Source organism: Bicyclus anynana, chromosome Z (genome assembly GCF_947172395.1).
Source record: "Bicyclus anynana chromosome Z, ilBicAnyn1.1, whole genome shotgun sequence".
Taxonomy (NCBI): domain Eukaryota; kingdom Metazoa; phylum Arthropoda; class Insecta; order Lepidoptera; family Nymphalidae; genus Bicyclus; species Bicyclus anynana.
In genome coordinates, this window is record NC_069110.1 from 19,599,614 (window position 1) to 19,620,597 (window position 20,984).

A 20,984-nucleotide genomic window follows, 5' to 3' on the forward strand; every position below is an offset into this window, starting at 1 on the left:
GGTTTCCTCACGATGTTTTCCTTCACCATTTTAGCAAAGCACACAAAGTTGGAGGTGCATGCCCCGGACCGGATTCGAACCCACACCCTCCGGAATCGGTGGCGGAAGTCATATCCACTGGGATATCATTATTATTATTATTATATTATCTCAACAATGGACCCTCACTTCCAAGTTAAATGTTCCTCCGACCGACCGACCTCCTCTTCAGCGGCTGATAAAGGTCTTGCTTTTCCTAGCAATGGAGTAACAACACCCATGCGTTTAATTATTTGCGTATTTCCTTAATAACAACAAGATTTTACATTGTTCTAGGCCACAAAAAAACGCAAGTTTTTCAAAACTCGTCGGGTTCAAAGAAGAACTGATCCTGCTTAAGTTTACTTTATAATTGATTACATTATATTATTTAAAATTGATTACATACATTAGAATACAATATTATATTTCTTTGTTTAATTAAATTAATATTATAAATTTTAACGTAAGTAATAAACTAACTAAATAAATTGTAATTTACTTAAGCAAATAAATTAATGTCAATTAAATAAATTGTATATTTATAATAAATTGTATATTAATAATGTACAATTTATTTGACATTAAACAATTTGATTAGATAAATTGTAATAATATACAATTTATTACTTACATTAACCAACATTAACTTCTTTGATTTTTTAAATTAAGGATTAAAATAGAGTAGAATAAATTAACATTTAACATTAATTTCTTTGTTTAATTAATGTAATCTTATTTCATATAATAAATTTTAATGTAAGTAATAAACTAACTAAATAATTTGTAATTTATTTAAGCAAATAAATTAATGTCAATTAAATAAATTGTATATTTATAATAAATTGTACATTAATAATGTACAATTTATTTAATTGACATTAAACAATTTGATTAAATAAATTGTAATAATATACAATTTATTACTTGTATTAACCAACATTACCTTATTTGATTTTTTAAATTAAGGATTAAAATAGAGTAGAATAAATTAACATTTAACATTAATTTCTTTGTTTAATTAATGTAATCTTATTTCATATAATAAATTTTAATGTAAGTAATAAACTAACTAAATAATTTGTAATTTATTTAAGCAAATAAATTAATGTCAATTAAATAAATTGTATATTTATAATAAATTGTACATTAATAATGTACAATTTATTTAATTGACATTAAACAATTTGATTAAATAAATTGTAATAATATACAATTTATTACTTGTATTAACCAACATTACCTTATTTGATTTTTTAAATTAAGGATTAAAATAGAGTAGAATAAATTAATATTAAAATAGAAATTAATTTTTATGAGTATTTTATTTTATTATTTTTACATTATTAATATATAATTTATATAACAAACTTTATATAATAGTATACAATTTATTAAATTGTCAAAAATTTCCTTAATTAATTATTAAAAAAATAGAATATAATAAATTAATTTTTAAGAGTATTTTACAGATATTAACTTTAAAATAAGCTTCAATAATTATTATATCATTATCTGCCTACTTAATAACGACCTACTTATAGGTGTTATGGAGCTTAGACCCACCTCACACCGCTGCTCGAATGCGGGTTTGGCGTTCTTTAGACTGATAATGATAAGTTTAAAAATTCAAAAAAATCAAAATTCATTTATTTCAAGTTTACAAGCACTTTTGAAATGTCAAGGTTGACTATTTGTAAAGACTACTACCGGCTCGAAAGGCAGGTTCTGCTGAGAAGAGCCGGGAAGAAATTCAACAGTTGCTTTTTTATCCAAGTTAACAACTGGGACCGACGGCTTAGAGTACTTACGGAGGCACACGGGGGTGTAACCACTAATTTCCCAACTCCTGGCTAAGAATTTTAAGTGTAACTTAGAATCACAGATTAAAGAATAATAGGCAGCTAGAGCGCACGGAACAGGACGGTGTCGTAGCCGCTCCAAATACAAAATTCAAAAACGAATACATTCTCGAGTCAGTACGCCACGAAGCGTCGAATCAGTAACTTTCAATATTATTTAAAAAAAATGGCATCTTATGTTATTAAATATTTTAAAAACTGCATACGAAAACTAAAGATACTTAAGATGGAGTATTGTTTAATTGGTAATTAATTATTGCGTAATATATTGATTTACGTCAAAAAAAAAATTTCGTCTTATGTTGTTAAATATTTTAAAAATTGCATACGAAAACTAAAGATACTTAAGATGGAGTATTGTTTAATTGGTAATTAATTATTGCGTAATATATTGATTTACGTCAAAAAAAAAATGGCGTCTTATGTTGTTAAATATTTTAAAAACTGCATACGAAAACTAAAGATACTTAAGATGGAGTATTGTTTAATTGGTAATTAATTATTGCCTAATATATTGATTTACGTAATTGTTGTTAGTATTAAATTTTGAAATAAAAATTATGAAAAAAGTTTGCAAATGCGGATGGCCAGGAGACGCGTGACGGGTTTTATGGGTTTCACCGGCTTCACCACGCTGCTTGTAAAGACTCATTCTGGATCATCATTATTCTTAAAATAAAGTATCTAAGAAAGTTAGTACCCTCAGTACTCATAGCCCAACCGAGGATTCGAACCTGGTGATCCAAAACCACTAAGGTCAATCACTGGACCAACGAGGCAGTTAATCTACACAGCAAAGCAAATTTTCGTATTATTTTGTAATTGTAAATTTAAACGAAATGTAATTCAAAAAATTCAAAATTTTTTTTAATACGAGTACTTTTGAAACGTCAAGTTTGATTATTTGTAAAGACTTTACCACCGTTTCGGAAGGCAGGTTCAGAGCCGAAATTCATCTATACTAATATTATAAAGAGGTAAAGTTTGTAATTTTGTAACATTCTGTAAATGGGGTAATCTTCGGAACTACTGGTCTGATTTCAAAAATTCTTTCACCAGTAGAATGCTACATTATCGGGGAGTATTTTATATAGGTATTATATATATTAGCCGAGTTATCACAGTTTTCTTAAACAGACTTATTCGCATGCGCTGCCTTAACTATTGTGTAAAATTGAAATTAATGTAAAGAGACTTTATGTATCTTTAAAAGTTCTACAAAAAAGTCCGCGACACCATATATTTATCTTCTATATATTAGCAGATATAGTACCTTTTTGTGTTTTAAAAAGTATTAATTTTATAAACTTAGGTTTACGTCATTATTTATACAAATAAACTTTAATCCTTATTAAAATAAATTAGATATGTTTAATGGAGATAAGATTTGCCGTTTACAGTATGTTAATTAGTTAAATAGTTTCGGAGATAATACAAAATTTCTAAAAGACGCAGAAATTCCGCTATATGACGCCCCGCGCTTTCATTTACGTAGTTCCCGTTCCCGTGTGAATATGGGGATCAAACATAGCTTATGAAACTCGCAATTTTGGTAAAACAATTTTCCAAATCGGTCCAGTAGATCCAGAGATTACCTAAAGCAACCACACAAACTTTACCTCTTTATATTATTAGCATAGAAGTCTCTTTTTCCCTTGGTCATCGCACCACTCTCGAAGGGCTGGACCGATTTTGCTAAGGGTAGGAGTAAGACAGAGAAGTTATAGAGTAGGGTAGGAGTAGGTACACTCTTCAAATACCTCTCCATTAATTTCAGTATCCTCGTTTTTTCTTTGCTTTCAAACAACCATAAACTCCCTTTGAGAAATCTTTCTTCACTACTAACATTGGAAATTAAATTGAATTTAAATTAAATTAATTCAATTGAAATGAAATTATATATAGTCGAAATGACACCGCAATTAATGCTTCATCTATCTATACGTATAATAAATCTGTAGAGAGGTCAATTCTGGACATGAAATATATTTCCAAAATAACTTACAGGGGTAATTAGTGGTCGATGCTGATGCCAAAAATGCAATCAGTAAAATTTTTGTCTGTCTGTCTGTCTGTCTGTATGTTCTTTATAGAAACAAAAACTACTGGACGGATTTTAACGAAACTTGGTACAATTCTTCAACATACTCCTGGGCAGGTTATAGTATACTTTTCATTACGCTACGATCAATAGCAGCAGAGCTATGAAGAGAAATGTTGAGAAAACGGGAGAAGTTACTCAATTTTTTAAGCTTCCGTCGCGTGTACAGCCTTAATGGTTAAAGCTACATGGAAATCATGTATGACGGAAATGTTCTCCTTAAAATTATCTATAAAAACACAACAGCATATATATGTCTATCTTTTATGGTTTACTCACAATAACACGTGTAACTCTTGATAGCTTAGCAGTTCGGAGCTTTCTAATTATATTTGTCTACTCTTATGTTTATAACACTCATCACTCATCCCTAATAAGAAAGTTAACATTATTACCTATTCAATAAAAAAAGAATCATAAAGATTGGTAAAGAAACACCAAAGTTATACATGAAATACGCTAAGCCATCCCGCGTGAATACTAATTCATGCTTTAAGGACTTTAAGGATTATTTTTGTGCAACGGTTGCCGCGCTCGACGCGACTCGCGGTGGGAGGAATAAATAAAGAAGTGCAGCCTTAATGAGTAGGGTAGAGTTAGGGTAGGGGTAGGGTAGGGGTAGGGTAGGGGTAGGGTAGGGGTAGGGTAGGGGTAGGGTAGGGGTAGGGTAGGGGTAGGGGTAGGGTAGGGGTAGGGTAGGGGTAGGGCAGGGGTATGGTAGGGGTAGGGTAGTGGTAGGGTAGGGGTAGGGTTGGGATAGGGTAGGGTAGGGGTAGGGTAGAGGTAGGTTAGGGTAGGGTAGGATAGGGGTAGTTGAAAGTTTACAACGACTTTCACGCGGACGAAGTCGCGGGCGTCCGCTAGTTTTATAATAAAGGTTTGTGTATCTGAATCTGCAGTCTTCCCAGGTTTGGGTAATTGATGATATTTTTTCCTTTCGTCATTTTTACAGAATTTGATATTTTGTAAATTGTATTACTTAAATTTAAGATAATGTTATTGATTTTAATTTCATTGAAACTTAAGCCTGTGTAGTAATCTTCATTTTTAGAATCGAAAGTATAAGTTCCGTTTTAGTTGAATTTGTCATCTTTATCATATTTTATAAAGGTTGAATAAGAAAAAAGAACTGTTTTTCTCATAGAAACACCGCAAGCGGAAATAGAAATGTCAGTATTCCACGGAATTAGTAAATGGACTATATATATACTATTACTATAATATTATAAAGAGGTAAAGTTTGTAAGTTTGTAACAATTCTTTGAAATGGGGTAATCTTCCGAACTACTGGTCCGATTTTAAAAATTCTTTCACCAGTAGAATGCTACGTTATTGGGGAGTGCTATAGGCTATATTTTATATTTTTATCATATATAACTACTGAGTTATCGCGGGTTTTCTCTTACAGGTCGGACCGAAAAACTTACTTATTCGCATGCGCTGCCTCAACCATTGCGTATAACTGAAATCAATGTATGGAGGCTTTTTGAACCTCTAAAAGTTCTACATAAAAGTCCGCGACACCATATATCTATCTTTTATATTTTAGCAGATATAGTACCTTTAGTACTTTAATAAATTATTTAAATTTTAAGCTAAGGTTTACGTCATTATTTACACAACAAAACTTAAATCCTTATCAAAATAAATTATTTAATAATCACAAGGATATTATAGAGATAAGATTTGCCCTTTACAGTATGTTAATTAGTTATATAGTTTCGGAGATAATACAAAATTTCTGAAAGTCGCAGAAATGCCGCTATATGTCGCCCCGCGGTTTCAATTACGTGGTTCCCGTTCCCGTGTGAACATGAGGACCAAACATAGCCTATAACACTCACAAATAATGTAGCTTTCTATTGGTAAAAGAATTTTCCAAATCGGTCCAGTAGATCCAGAGATTACCCCCGACAACCACACAAACTTTACCTCTTTATAGTATTAGCATAGAAGTCGCTTGGGAAATTATAGTCTTTTGGTCATTGCACCACGCACAAAACTAATTTTGCTGAGGGTAGGGATAGGATAGGGGTAGGGAAGGGGTAGGATAGAGGTAGGGTAGGGGAAAGTGTAGGGTAGGGTACGGATAAGGTAGGTTTCTTCTCCACTTTCATTGACTATTTAGACTATGGACCTGTTTCGCACCCAAATTCACGAACAAAAAAGTCAGTCGTTTTTGAGGGGGGCGAGGTAAACTCACACATCGAAAATATTTAACACCATTAAATAGATTATGTATCCATATACTACACATAACTATAACAAACACGCGTAATTTTTACACAGGTAACAAACATCGCTTAGACTATCCACAGAATATATACACAGAATATTCGATTACTTGATCGATTCTTTGCTGTTCCGTCAACAGAATCGATTCTTTTTAAAAATTGTTTTTATTACAGATAAAATTAAGGTAGAAATACTACCAAATGTAACGTTCCTCCATCTTTTAGATTTTTAGAGAGCTCTGATCCCTTGTCTATGATCCAAGACGCGTTCCCAATCAATGTTCCCTGGTATGATTTTATTCCTCAGCTCTATGGTCGCGATCCTGCGCTGTCAACAGTTCTGTGCTCCGTGAGTATTTGTATTCTATGGTTCTGTGGCTGTCAAAGTCAAAGGTCGAAATCAAATCAATTTTATCAATAAAATTTCCAGCCATTTGTGATGTGACTAAATAAAACTTGCTCTTGTTCGTCGCCACTCGTTGTTTAGAATATTAATGAAAAAAAATCAAGTTTAGATTGAATTGGAATTATAAACACGAATTAACCCAGGGCTTATTAATCCAAGAGTGCCGTGTTTAATTGTACTATAGATCTCCATACAAAGAAGAAATGGACCCGTCCATATACAATTTGCAATATTCTTCACCAGCTGGCCTACCGCAAGAATCCAAGCTACTGGGATATCTGGTAAAGTATTTGTTTTAGTTTTTAGCTCTCATAAAATACTCTTATTTTATTAGATCATCTATGCTATTTATTTGTCGTCCGGAGATCAAATTGCAACGAATTTTCATACACAATCATTATAAACAGAGATTTCAAAAACTGCAGGGCTTGGGGCAGAGAATCAGAGATTGCCATTTATTTTTCAAACTATAAACTTTTCAATTGAATAGAGGTTTCATTTAAAGTAAGTATTATTATTTGATGCAATTATTGATTAATATTATTTGTTCAAATACCTTTCTTATAAACCACATTCACTCTCCTGACAAAAATAAGGTACTTGTTGAGCAATTAAGTCCAAGTTTAGGTACATTTTATGTCTGCATTGTAATGTACATGTACAGACTTTATATATTTTTAAGAATTTTATTATTAAATTTATATAAGAATTTTATTTTATTTAATTTATTTTTATGATTAAGAATCAATGATGAGATTTAGAGATGATAGATAAAGGGTGAAAAACCCTTTGAGCGCGAGTTTGATTTGCATCTGGCCAGATTTTTAAGTCCAACTCATTCATTATACTGAAGGTACTGATTGTATTGGAGGGGTTGTACAATTTTGTGTGGGTTCTTATTGTTTTATTTTTTTAGAATCACTCTGTGCAAACGTCTGCACAGAGCCATGCACAACTTACTCAATCCCAGATGAGTCAAGCGCAGGCCCAACTGAGTCAGGCCCAGCTGACTCAGGCCATGGGCAACCTGAACATTGAGGCCCAGGTAATCAGCAATACATGAATACATATAATTTGAAGTGTCTGTCTATGATTTCAAGATAACAGTGTTTTTTCAAGTGTGTATAGTTATATACACAATACTAAAATACAATTAAGCTTTTTAAAAATTATTGTCCAAACAAACAGTCAAGATCTGTTTGTTTGGACAAAAACATTTTTCAGAGGTCAAAAATATGATCCTTTAAATTCCTGTAGCTCCGAAAGTAATGATTGCAGATACCCTGTTACTTTTACAAAATTGCTGTACTATTAGTATACTCCTAATTTATATACAATTTGAAAAACTGTCATCATCCATATTGTCTGTGAACAATTTCTGTAAAATATTGCAGTATGCTGAGAATATTGTCTGTTACTATAGCTCTGGCTCTGTTGACAAACTACTTACCTTAACTCTGCACTTTATTACCTAAGTCAACGGTTTTATGGTCATGGCTTATTTCTAGCAGTGGATAAATGCCAAGTGGTAGTATTTACGAGGAAGAGATCTATTTTAACCCTATTGTTAACTTTAGTTTTGAGGATCAACCTATCATCTTGATAGACAAAGCTAAAATGTCTTGGTATTGTTCTTGATACAAAAGTAAATGGATTTTCACATACACAATATATTATTAAAAAAACCGGCCAAGTTTGAGATGGACTTGTGCACCGAGGGTTCAGTACAAAGTGTGGAAAGCTGGATAAAGATCTGTTTAGTTTCAGTAATCCTCTATATCTCTTTACTTAACTATACAAGCAAGCTGACATTGACATTACTAGAATTTGATGTGAATTTCAGCTTGATACCTCCTTGTTTGAAAAAAATATGTCACTCCAGACGGATGGCAGGTGTCATTATTATTATTATTATTATTATACAAATCAGTGATGACATGACCTTCTTCATTTTATAAAAGCAGAAAGTTTGACAACCCGAAAGTTTAATATCAAGAGACCTCTACCTATTACCATGGCTTCACTGTCCACTTGTCTGTCTGCTGTCACTGTTGACAGTTGAACTTTTGACAGATGATGTACTTCTGTTGTTGCTATAAAATATACTAAAAACAGAGTACAATAAATATTATAGCGGGCTCCCACACAACAAACATGATTTTTTTATTGTATATATATATATATAAGGGTATAATACCCTTTGAGCACGAGTTTCATTTCCATCTGGCCGGTTTTTTAAATTCAACTCATTTATTATACAAGGTTCTGATTATATTGGATGGGTTGTCAATTTTGTGTGGGTTCTTATTGTTTTCATTTTTCAGAATCACTCGGGGCAATCATCTACACAGAGCCATGCACAGTTAAGCCAATCACAGATAAACCAAGCGCAGGCCCAACTGAGTCAGGCCCAGCTGACTCAGGCCATGGGCAACCTGAACATAGATTCGCAGGTGCTTAATAAGGTAATCATCAATATAAAAACATATATATAAATTAAATTGAAGTGTGTTTTCTTTTATACTTGATACTATAAAACAATCAACTTTTTGTCTGTCTTGTCTGTTTGTCTGGGCTAATATCTAGAACGGTTGAACCAATTTGATCGGGACTTTCACTGGTAGATCAACATCATCATCGTCAGGAACAGCCGATGGAAGTCATAGTCACAGCTGTACATAGGCCGGTGCACCACCACGGTATCGAGCCGTCAATATCCAGCGGTTCCCTACAGACCTTCTTTTCTTTTCTTCCTGGGCCTTATCCGCACTTGGCCACTAAGGTTTGGCCGTTGTACGTGCCCTACAGACCTTATTTCTGAGAAACTACAAGCATAGTTCTCTCCATCGCCCACTGAGTGACTTCGAGCCTTTGTATGAGGGCTATAGTCAGTGACCAAGTCTAGTTTTAAACAAATAGTCCACTAATCATTTTACTAAAATATAACTATTTACATTAAAAAAATATTAAACCTTTTGCCTTTTATGGGTAAAATCTCGAAAAAACTTGATTTTGATCATTTTTAGTTTTTTTCTGGTAGTACACATACCAATTTGTACAAACGTAATTAAAAAATAAAGGACTTTCCATACAAACGTTCAATACCTATTTCAGCCCCTTCTGATTTTATTTTCGCAACAAAAAATCTATACTAATATTATAAAGCTGAAGAGTTTGTTTGTTTGGTTGAATGTGTTAATCTCAGGAACTACTGGTCCGATTTAAAAAATTCTTTTAGTGTTAGATAGCCCATTTATCGAGGAAGGTTATAGGCTATATATTATCCCCGTATTCCTACGGGAACGGTAACCACGCGGGTGAAACTACGCGGTGTCAGCTAGTATATACAATATCTATAACCTTCTTCGTATTTTGGCTCAAACCGTGCCAAGTATCATTTAAATTCATTCAGTAGTTATAGCACTATCAACAGCAAAAGACAACAGATAAACAGACAGATAAAAAAACAAAAAAAAAATTAAATTGGTCCAGTAGTTAGTAGTCGTTTCAGAGTATATTTGTAATAACAAATAAATAATGAAATTTTACCTCTTTATATAATACTAGCGGACACCCGCGACTTCGTGTGCGTGGAAATAAATGTAGGTAAACTTTAAACCCCTACTTTACCACTTTACTAAGGGTTTAGGGGTTGAATTTCAAAAATTCTTGAATCTCATTATATTATGTATGTTATTTATGATTTATGAACAAATTTTAAAACTGTAGCTCTAAAAATGAAGGACTTTCCATACAAACTTTCAACCCCAATTTCACCCTCTTCCATTTTTAGTTTAGGGTCAAAAAGTACCCTATGTTTTGCTCCAGTGCCCCATTTACCAATATACCAAAATCCATCTTGATCCTTTCAGCGATTTAGCCGTGAAAAGCTAACAGACAGACCAACAGACAGATAATCAGACAGACAAACTTACTTTCGTATTTATAATATTAGTACAGATTAGTTAATGCTACAAATAATAAATTCCAAGGTTCAAGTCCCAGGTCAAGTCAACAAAAACGAAACAAAACAATACTGACTGACCCACATATCATTGCTTATCAGACTACTAAAGCTAAACTGTAACTTGGACAGTAGCTTCCTCTTAATACATGAAGACTAAGAAAACTTTCTAGAAAAATATACTAAACTTATACTTTTAGGAGCCATGATAGCCCAGTGGATATGACCTCTGCCTCTGATTCCGGAGGGTGTGGGTTTGAATCTGGTCTGGGGCATGCACCTTCAAACTTTTCAGTTGTGTGCATTTTAGGAAATTAAATATCTCATGTCTCAATTGGTGAGGGATAAACATCGTGAGGAAGCCTGCATATCAGAAAATTTTCATAATTCTCTGTGTGTGTGAAGTTTGCCAATCCACATTGGGGGTGGTGGACTATTTGGCCTAATCCTAGAGGAAACTCGAGCTCAGCAATGAGCCGAATATGGGTTGATAATGATGGTAATCTTAGTGTGAAGTGAAAATGGCAGCTTTGAATGATAGTCTGTGCTTTGAAATCAAAAGGGTTTTCCATACAGCCTCAGGTTAGCTAATCTTGTAAATAATGACTATTTATTTCACATGTCTATCTTTGTATGCAGCCCATCATTTTACCGACACAGGTAAATACTTATAATTATTATGAATACCTGTGTTTTTTTAACTTTTATTTAATGCCTTGTCGGTCCAGTGGTTAATATATGTGGCTTCGAATCACGCGGACCTTGGTTCGACTCCTGGGTCGGCCTGTGAAATATTAGAAAGAAAGAAAGAAAAGTTTATTCAGAATACACATCATACAAAGAAAAGAGAGAAAAAAAAAACAATAAATTAAATACATTGCAATGTATTTAATTTATTGTTTTTTTTTTTGCATGATGTGATCCTAAAAGGGTCACCACTCAGCATATTGCAGTGTCCGTAAGGATACCGCGCTGATCTTCCGTGGAGCCATTAAGGTGACGTTTGGACGGTATCGAGACGTGCGGAGCGCCTCTAACAAACATCGACAAATATTAAAAGAAGACAGATACGTAAATTAAATACAAAAATATTACTAGTAGAAACAAGTGGTAAAAATAAGCCAATTATAAATAATAATACAATTAATAAATGATAACATAATAATTTGGTAAATAAATATTATAATAAATTAAACAAAGCAAAGGACCCATTACTTATATGTTTTGAATTAAAAGATAATGTTTTCGAATTTTGGTTTTAAAAGTGGTCTTGGATATTTCTAAATTAAGGAGGAGGAGGCAAATCATTCCAGCACTTTGTTGCCGCGAATTTAAAGCTTCCTCGAAAGGCAGCTCTGAAATGTTGCGGCACTTTAAGGATCCAGACTCGATTTGATCTTGTCAAGGATGTTTTGTTCCACTCTAGCTTATCAAATAAGTAAGCAGGCTGCTGAGACTTCAATACTCCAAATAGAAGTGTAGCAAGGTGAAGATTCCGTCTCGCTTTCATATTGAGCAGTTTAGCTTCGTTAATAAACGGCGTAACATGCGTTCTGGGGGGAATGTGAAAGCAGAACCGGGCACATGCATTTTGGATGCGTTGTATTAGCCGTTGAGTGCGAACGAGCAGTCGTGGCCCATACAAAGCATCAGCGTAGTTTAATTTTGAGAGTATTAAAGACTCACATATCCCAACACGCACATCTACACTCATATAATTCCGTACACGGTATAAAGTTCTTAATCTATAAAAACAACTGCGCACTGTTTCCAAGATATAACCTTCAAAACGCAATTCAGTATCTATCAGTACCCCTAAATTTCTAGCCTCATTAATACGCTGCAGCACTTGATCTTTAATACATATAGCAGAGACTGACAAGAGCCAAGTAACATGAACTTTGACTTGTCAGCATTTAGCACTAACTGATTATTATTCGCCCAGTTTGCTATATTTTCCAAGTCATCGTTTAGTTTACTAACGGCATCACTATAATCATCAGGTTTAAAAGAAATATACAGTTGAGTGTCGTCTGCATACATATGATAATTTGAGTTATTAATACTGTCTACTATGTCTGCAGTATATATAATGAAAAGTAAGGGACCTAAGATAGAGCCTTGTGGGACTCCTCGAGACAAAAGTTTAGATTCTGAGGTAGCTATCCATCCCGTGGAATCACGCAATTCAACGTACTGAGTACGCTGAGACAGATAGCTTGCAAACCAACTGATGGATTTTGTCGAGAACCCGTAAAATGAAAGTTTTGTTAATAATAACGAAATATTAATTGTATCGAATGCTCGAGAAAAATCTAACAAAGTTAACACCGTTACTTCACCTTTGTCTTGTGATGCTAACATATTATCAACCACATCAATAAGCGCGGTGGTAGTACTTCGAAACTTTCTAAAACCGGATTGCTTGTTTGGAAGAATATTGTTACTTTCAAGGTATTGACATTGACATATTAAGTTTTCTTTCTTCAAAAAAATTACAGTAATGATTTTAAGCCTGGAGATGGAATGTGAGGTTGCCTAAAGTTGTTCCATAATGAGTCCTGTACTGGCAATATGTCACTATAAATCTCTATTATCAATCTTATCTTATATTACACATAAAAAATACATCAAAGTATGTATGTTTGTCTTATTCTTTTGCAGTTGCACACTATAATGTAAACTCTTTGACACAGTGAGTAGTGACCCAGCTCTGCACGGCCGCGGGTTTGATTCCCACAAAATATGTGTGTGTGATGAGCGTGGACGTTTTCCAGTGTTAGGTGTATTTATACATTATATAAGTATTTATATAAAGTTTGTAAATATATTATATGATTAAACCCGCTATTTTAGTACCCATAACACATGTTTGTGGCGAAGTAGTTATGTGTGTAGTAAGTATATTGAAAAAGAAAATTAAAATACGAGGTCTCATTTATTTATTTATTTTAGGACCACCAACAGCTGATACAATATTACATGTTAATAAATTACATTATAATAGATATAGTTATTGCACAGATAATTATAGCTTATCACAGCATACACTAATTATTATGATGTCAGAAATACAGTTGTTAAAAATGAATGATAGTCAAAATATACAGTGCAAATTAAAAAATGACAGACTACAATAAACTAAAAGCAATAAGAATAAAAAAAACAAGTCACATCAAATTAAATCTATAGTTGTTATTCATTATGGCTATAGTTGTTTGAATGACAGGGTATACTAGTTTATAATTAATAAATTTAATAATTGTTGTATCAGTACGGGATCCGGCATAAGAAATATATACCCTCATATGTTATGCATTATGATAAGAAATAAATGATGGAAATTATTCACATTGACACATTGCACATAGGTTGCCCAGTTAAGTTGCGGCCGGATAGTATTAAATGATTTTTTTTTGTTTTTTAATTTATTTAATCTAGGTTAATGAAAAAATAATAGTAGTATATATCCAAAAGAATTGAGTTAGTAAAGGTTGCCTGCTTTGCCATAATCTACTATTATATACCCTCATCAGTTATTTAGTCGTCTAATATGTCAAATGAAAGCTTATTTTGTGCTTAATTTAACTATATTAGGTTACCTTTGATCTAGTTCACGGTTTCCTAGATTTTGTATGAAAAATGTATTTGGCTGCAATGTTACTAGACAACTTATTTGCAATGTGACACTGTAATCATTATCATTATCATTTATTTCTTATCACTAATGAATAACAGATGAAGGTATATATTTCTGACGTCGGATGTTAGACCATACGAGTATTACTCTATAAATTTTTAAGATGTACATTTTGTCATATTTTTTTTTTATTTGTCCAGGCAATGCTGAGCCACCCACCTCCTCCACAGGTAAGATTTTTTAGTAAACACTAGCCGACACACCGCGGTTTCACTCGCGTAGTTCCCGTTCCCGTGAGTACAGTATAGCCTATGACACTCACTAATCACGCGTCTTTCTGCTGATAAAATATTTTTCAAAATGGGTTTAGTAGATTCAGAGATTAATCTCTTAAAACCACAAACTTTACCTCTTTATATTTTAATATTAATATAGATAAACAATCTCATTACTGCCTCATGGTTCAGTGGTTAGCCTTTGTAACATTGGATTACGAGGTCCTGGATCCGAGTCCTTGGTGGGGCTGTGATTACGTCTAAAAAGTTACTGTTAGCATCTTATAGTGATGGTTACATAGTCATTATCACCCTAGTTTTAGTTTGCTGTGCGACACTGGAGCAGAATTATAGCTTGACAAATTCGTTCGTAACAATCCCGATGGACCATCCTTCTCCCACTTAAGTGAATAATTATGTTAAGTGGAAAGTCATCGCACATACCGTATCAACGCTTTTCCTTAGTGTTCCTCTTTATAATTTTATAGGTGCTGACTCAGATTCCGCCTCCCACAGTGAGTACTTCATATTTCAAAGTTATGATATGCGGCTGTGCGCGAAATTCTGTCTCATTTTCTACCCAGTTAGCTTAAGTTAAAGGATGCCTGCACAATTCATATCGTTCTATTGTAAAGCTAGGGTAAAGTTTCCCGAAATTAAGTCACGGTGTACCTATGTAGTGCGCCCCGGGAAATTTTTACCCCATATATATTCAACTGTGACTTCGTCCACGTGGAATTTAGTTTTTCAGAAATCCCGCGGTAATTATGGATTTTTTCGAAATAAAAAGCCTATAAGTTGCTCAATAACATTCTTCCACTAAAAATCCGTTCAGCCGTTCCAAAGATCAACCAGGACAGACAGAAAGACAGACAGATGATTTTTTTTAAAAGCTGTATGTGTTTTAAATAATCGGGTAATTAGACCTTGCAAAAACCTCCTCCGTGAGTCGTAAATTGTGTGAGGGTCGTGACCACCTCCATCTCCGAACTTTGTCTTTGAAATCCTATGCCATCTTATCCTATCTCCGGCTATTCTGAGAGCATCGTAGACGGTGTAGTGCGACCTGGTCAGATCAACTCATCAAGCTGCTCTACCTTGCCAGTAACAACTAATTTTTCCAGACTATGTCCGTCTTGCCTGGCAATGTGTCCGAAGTGCTCTAGAATACGCTTTAGGCAGATGGTAGAGAGTCTCGTTTTAATATTGAGCTTGACAGGAATAGATGCTATGGACCAAAATGCAGTCCATGGAATCGGGAACATTTTCCTCCAACACCACATATCGAAGGCGCCAATCCGTTTGCGGTCTGCTGATTTTAGGGTCCACATATAAGTCCCATAGAGGAAAATGGGAAAGACAAGAGTACGCACGTTTTAACTAACAACTTACGAGATGTTACGATTTTTCCAATTTTTATTGTAGCCATTCTAATCCGTCTTCATACGTCCAGTTCACAGGAGCCATTATTCGTGATGGTGGATCTGAGGTAAACGAATTCTCTGACAAATTGTAGGTCGAGTGCGCCAGTGAACTCTAACACATGCGACCATATTAAAAAAAAAAAACTAAAAGCAACACTTTTTTATACTCACATACATTTCGTACATCGCATACAACCTCAGACCAATTATAGAAGGACCTGTATCGCACTCATAGTCACGAACAAAATTGTCTGTCATTTTCTGAGGAAAACGAGCTTAGGTTTGGTATATATCTTATTCTAAACTAGAAGTTTTTTCCCGTTTTTTACACAATTCAATTACACAAAAAGGTATTTTTACGGAGATCTTTAACCGACGAACACGATTACAACTATTGAACATCGATTTTATATACGCTGTTTTTATAATCGCATTAGATCGTTGATCATATACTTTGTCAGAAAAGTAACGTCTAGCGAGGCAGGTCCTATACAATAATTGGTCTGAGCATACATCCCATTCATAATAATACTTAAAGGTAGGGAAATAATAATCAGCTTGCGTGCGTTGCGACAGTTTTGGCAAACTATGCAAATACAAATAATTAGATATTGAGTCTCAATAGCTCAGCGCTAAAGTCGTCAGACACATCGCCGAAAGGTCGTGGTTCGATCCCCGTCCGCTGGACTAGATTTTTCCCACTAGTTGGAGGGGAATGGCAATATTAAAAAAGAAACGTAACAAACATATATTGTGTGTGTGTAAAGTTGTACCGAATTGGTCTTAGGATGGATACATAATCGGCTAATTTCAGTTGTATCAGCAGGTTCTTATAGGCGAGTATGTGCCGATTAATTTTTTCAACCCGCCGAGCCTTATCCAGGAGACGGCGGGGTCCTCCCCCCCGTCTGCTGTGACCATGCAGCCGCTGCCGCCGCAACCGCAAGTACATCAGGTGACTTACATTATACTACTCATCATTAACAATCAGTGCCGGATTCAGGTAACTTGATGCCTTAAGCAATCTTCCCCTGTGGGCCCCCTTATCCTAAGTGAACTATAGCTTGACAACTTCGTTCGTAACACTCTCAATGGTCCGCGCGGGCCGGGCGACGTGTAGTGATGAATGACAAACCCACGACTGATGCACCTCACTTCCCCGCACGCACGATTTTACACCCACGCAGTCTTTCCCCCCGTCCCCCGCATATCATGGGAGTGTCATCAACGAACTTGCCAGACTATACAGATAGTAATCAATGAAACAAAAATAGTATGTAAATGGGAATGACATTTGCTATCGACAGGTCTCGTGATCAAGATCTGTCATCCCCATACGTTTTTGTAGTTTTCGAAGCGTTTGCGATCGTAGAAAGAGAATCGACGTGCCACTTACAGGGGCAGGGCAGAGATGTGGAGCATGTTCCCTGCATGCTCTGCGAAGTGATACAGTTATTTGCTGCGTGTCTCATCAAGGAGGAATCAATTCACTAAGGGACATTGACTACGGAGAAAAATGTCTGAGCGTATTAGTTACTCACTCCATGCTTCACAGTAACAGAGTCGGACTTAAAACCGAAAGGTCTTGGGTTCAAAGACATAGCTAACATAATATTTGTTATTTGAAGCGAGGAGCTAGGATCGAAACAGTTTTTTTAACAAACTGCTGAAATAAAGAGTAATACCCTTAGTAATGTATATCCGTTACGTCAGCCACTGACGATCAAGTAATCATCACGATCGAACAAACACATGATCGTATGTTGGTCGCGATCGTGCGGATTACATGTGCCGATCGCGAACACACGATCATTTTTATCGGCTGTCAAGCCTTTAGCGCTGCAGGCATGTGATCGTCACTGGGCACCGTTAATCAAATAGTTAACTTCGTTAATCGGCGTTAAAGCGTTACATTCCGGAAGAATTAACGCAAGTTAACGTTAATCGTTAATCCGTTAATATGACTGTGTAATATTACATTTTTATATCATTGTGTGAGATCACCATTGGAAAAATAAGGATGAGCACTGGGGAAAAGTGCCATAATTTGTTTTTTGTTGATTTTATCTATATTTAACATAAATATAGCAATTTGTTGATTTCTTTGAAAAAAAAAACATTCATCATTTCTTACTTCTCTGAAGTAAATAGTAGGCATTGGATTAACGATTAACGGACTTCTGCATATTAACGGAAGTTAACGTGTCCGTTAATATTTTTAAAGTTAACTTAAAAGTTAATCCGTTAATTAAAATGTTAACTTCGTTAATTAACGGATTAACGAGTTAATGGCCAGCTATGATCGTCAGTGGCTGACATTAAGGACAAATATTGCGTAAAAAGCAGCCGCAGTAACAGTGTGTTTGTATCTAACTTTGTTTTGTTTGGTAGGAAAATGTTGGCGGTACAACGTACTTCTACACTAACGATAACGGCACGTTCGGCGCAGGCGGTGCTATGGGTGAGTAGTAATAACTAATATACACGGAGAGCTTGCGATGGCCATACATACCTCATTTCATGTCCTGCTGAGCTCGAGTCTCCTCTCAAAATGAGAGGGGGATGTCAAAAGGTTCCAACTCAGCATTGTGCTGCATGTACCAAGGAAATATTGGACATACAGCGCTGATTTTCAGCTGACAACCTCGAACCAGGTGACACCACGAAAGTGCGTAGTCACATAGCGACATAAAACTAAACTGAAACCAAAAACCAAACTAAAAATAAATGTTACATGATGCGTTAATGTTACTGAACTAAAATTAATTTATAACACAAAATTAAGCTACAAAATTAAAGTAAACAAAATATATATGTACATAATTCATAACTATAACATTTTAATATAACTACGAGAATAATTTACCGAAAACAAACTTGAAAATAATTTTAAACATAACTTATTTCTAATTACTGTTAACAAAATATAACGTTTTTCAATATTACATATAATTGCTAATTAATTAACATTCGATAGAAATATGTGTTCATTATAGAAATGAGAACTCCGCTACATGATCCACACACTGTGATATTTAATTTCTTTAAATGCACACAACTGAAAAGATGGATGTACATGTCCTGGACCGGATCCGAACCCACACCCTCCGGAATCGGAGGCAGATATCATACCCAATGGGCTATCACGGCTCTCCGTACCTCATACCCTCAGACTAATTACATAAGGACCTGCCTCGCTAGACGTTATTTTTCTGTCAACGTAAGATCAATGATCTAATGCGATTATAAAAACTGTCTGTATAGAACTGATGTTTCGTGTAATCGTGTTCGTCGGTTAAAGAGCTCCGTAAACATACCTCACTAGGAAGCGTAGTGTTGGTCGACCCCCCACCAGGTGGCCTGATGATATAAAGCGAGTCGCATCGATTCGCTGGATCAAGATTGTGATATTTGGAAGTTCCTACAAAAGACCTATGTCCCGCAATGGATGTCCCAAGACTGCGATGGACCTGCCAATGCATAGCTTTGAACAATGTGTTAAAAACATTTACTTAGTCGAAGTTACTACACCATTGATGAGTTCCTTAAAGATAAAGGCGCTTGAAGGCCATTGGATCAGCTTCACACAGGAAGTAAAACTATAAGAAATTGTAATGTTCATCAATTGTAAATTATAATACTGTATGATTTTTTTTAAAAGAGCAACTGTTGAGTTTCTTGCCGGTTTCTTCTCAGCAGAATTCTCAGTAGAATCTTTACAAATAGTCAACTGACGTGTCAAAAGTGCTTGTAAACTGAGCCTACTTGAAATAAATGATTTTTAATTTTTTGCTGATATGATGATAATGATGATGATCACTCCAGGTCCAGAGCCCTGCCTAGGAGCGTCGTCTTCGGCTGCCTACGTACAGCAAATGTACGCGCCGCAACATATGCCCGCTCACATGCCGCCCGTGCAGGCCAATGCAGGTGAGTTATTCATTTAATGCAGAGGTTCCCAAACTTTCTAGATTTAAATAAATTACTTCTCATAGAACACTTTCGAAATTTAGCTGGACCCAGTGACCCCCTGCAGTTGCTGATCTGGTGTTTTTTGCTATGTGATGTCTGCCTGCGAATTAATGATATAATACATTGTATATACATATATCGTGTTTTCTAAATGTAAACTAGCTGACGCCCGCGACTTGCGAGTATTTATATTTTTACATGTTTTTTTAAGTTATCATTTTTATATTTTTTATTATTATTTACAAGTTGACTAAAATCTCACCTGATGGTGATAATGCAATCTAAGATGTAAGCGGGCTAACTTGTTAGGTGGAGGATGAAAATCCACACCCCTTTTGATTTCTACACAACATACTACGACGACTAAATTACTTGGTGGTATGCCCTATAGGGTGATAACAAGCCACGACCAAAGCCTCCTACCAGCTAATAAATAAATATAAATATTACAATAAATAGTCCACTAACGATTTTACAAAATATAACTCATAACATGAACGATTTATATTAAAAAATACTGGGAATAGAATTAAGAAAAATCTTGAATTAAATTATTATTAATTCTTTTTTTGGTAGTACACATACCAATTTTTACAAATGTAACTACAAAATGAAGAACTTTCCCTACTTAACTTTTTTCTGATTTTATTTTTGCAACAAAAAATATCCGTTAATACTTAGTTATTATAGTCCCAAATCAAGCTCAGTTTTATTTGAATTAATTCAGCAGTTTCAACTCGCAACTAATATTTTCAAAATACATATCTCCAATGTACAGAAATTGACCTGTTTTGTTATAAGTATAGACGGCAAAGATAAAACGTATGAATGTACTATCGGTCACTTTCAAAAGATGTTACTATTATGTGACCGTCCCTAAGTGTCTTGTACTATTCCTATAACCTTTGCTCTACACTTACAAGTAATAGATTGATGAAGCCATTTTATAGCAATTGGATGATTCGCTGGCGCATACAATACGTGCCAACAATGAAACATTGTTGATATTTATCTATACGAGAAATATGTTGAATACCTTGCCGTGGTTTCGAAAATAAAAAAGTTTTTGTATTTCAAGCATCAAATGA

At 34.6% G+C, this 20,984-nt stretch overlaps 2 protein-coding genes across 3 annotated transcripts in view; both read left to right on the top strand.

Moving 5' to 3' along the window:
- Window positions 1-20,984, top strand: part of LOC112052913 (locomotion-related protein Hikaru genki) — a 361,983-nt gene that overhangs the window by 320,510 nt on the left and 20,489 nt on the right. The gene's annotated exons all lie outside the window — the stretch shown is intronic.
- LOC112054302 (PAN2-PAN3 deadenylation complex subunit PAN3) overlaps window positions 6,591-20,984 on the top strand; it is a 40,775-nt gene continuing 26,381 nt past the window's right edge. The window contains exons 1-9 of the mRNA XM_052890809.1: window positions 6,591-6,902; window positions 7,538-7,666; window positions 8,946-9,086; window positions 11,225-11,245; window positions 14,426-14,455; window positions 14,989-15,015; window positions 16,739-16,879; window positions 18,316-18,385; window positions 19,750-19,854. Coding sequence (XP_052746769.1) covers window positions 6,825-6,902; window positions 7,538-7,666; window positions 8,946-9,086; window positions 11,225-11,245; window positions 14,426-14,455; window positions 14,989-15,015; window positions 16,739-16,879; window positions 18,316-18,385; window positions 19,750-19,854 — 742 coding nt within the window. The 5' untranslated portion in view covers window positions 6,591-6,824. The remainder of the gene's footprint in view (window positions 6,903-7,537; window positions 7,667-8,945; window positions 9,087-11,224; window positions 11,246-14,425; window positions 14,456-14,988; window positions 15,016-16,738; window positions 16,880-18,315; window positions 18,386-19,749; window positions 19,855-20,984) is intronic.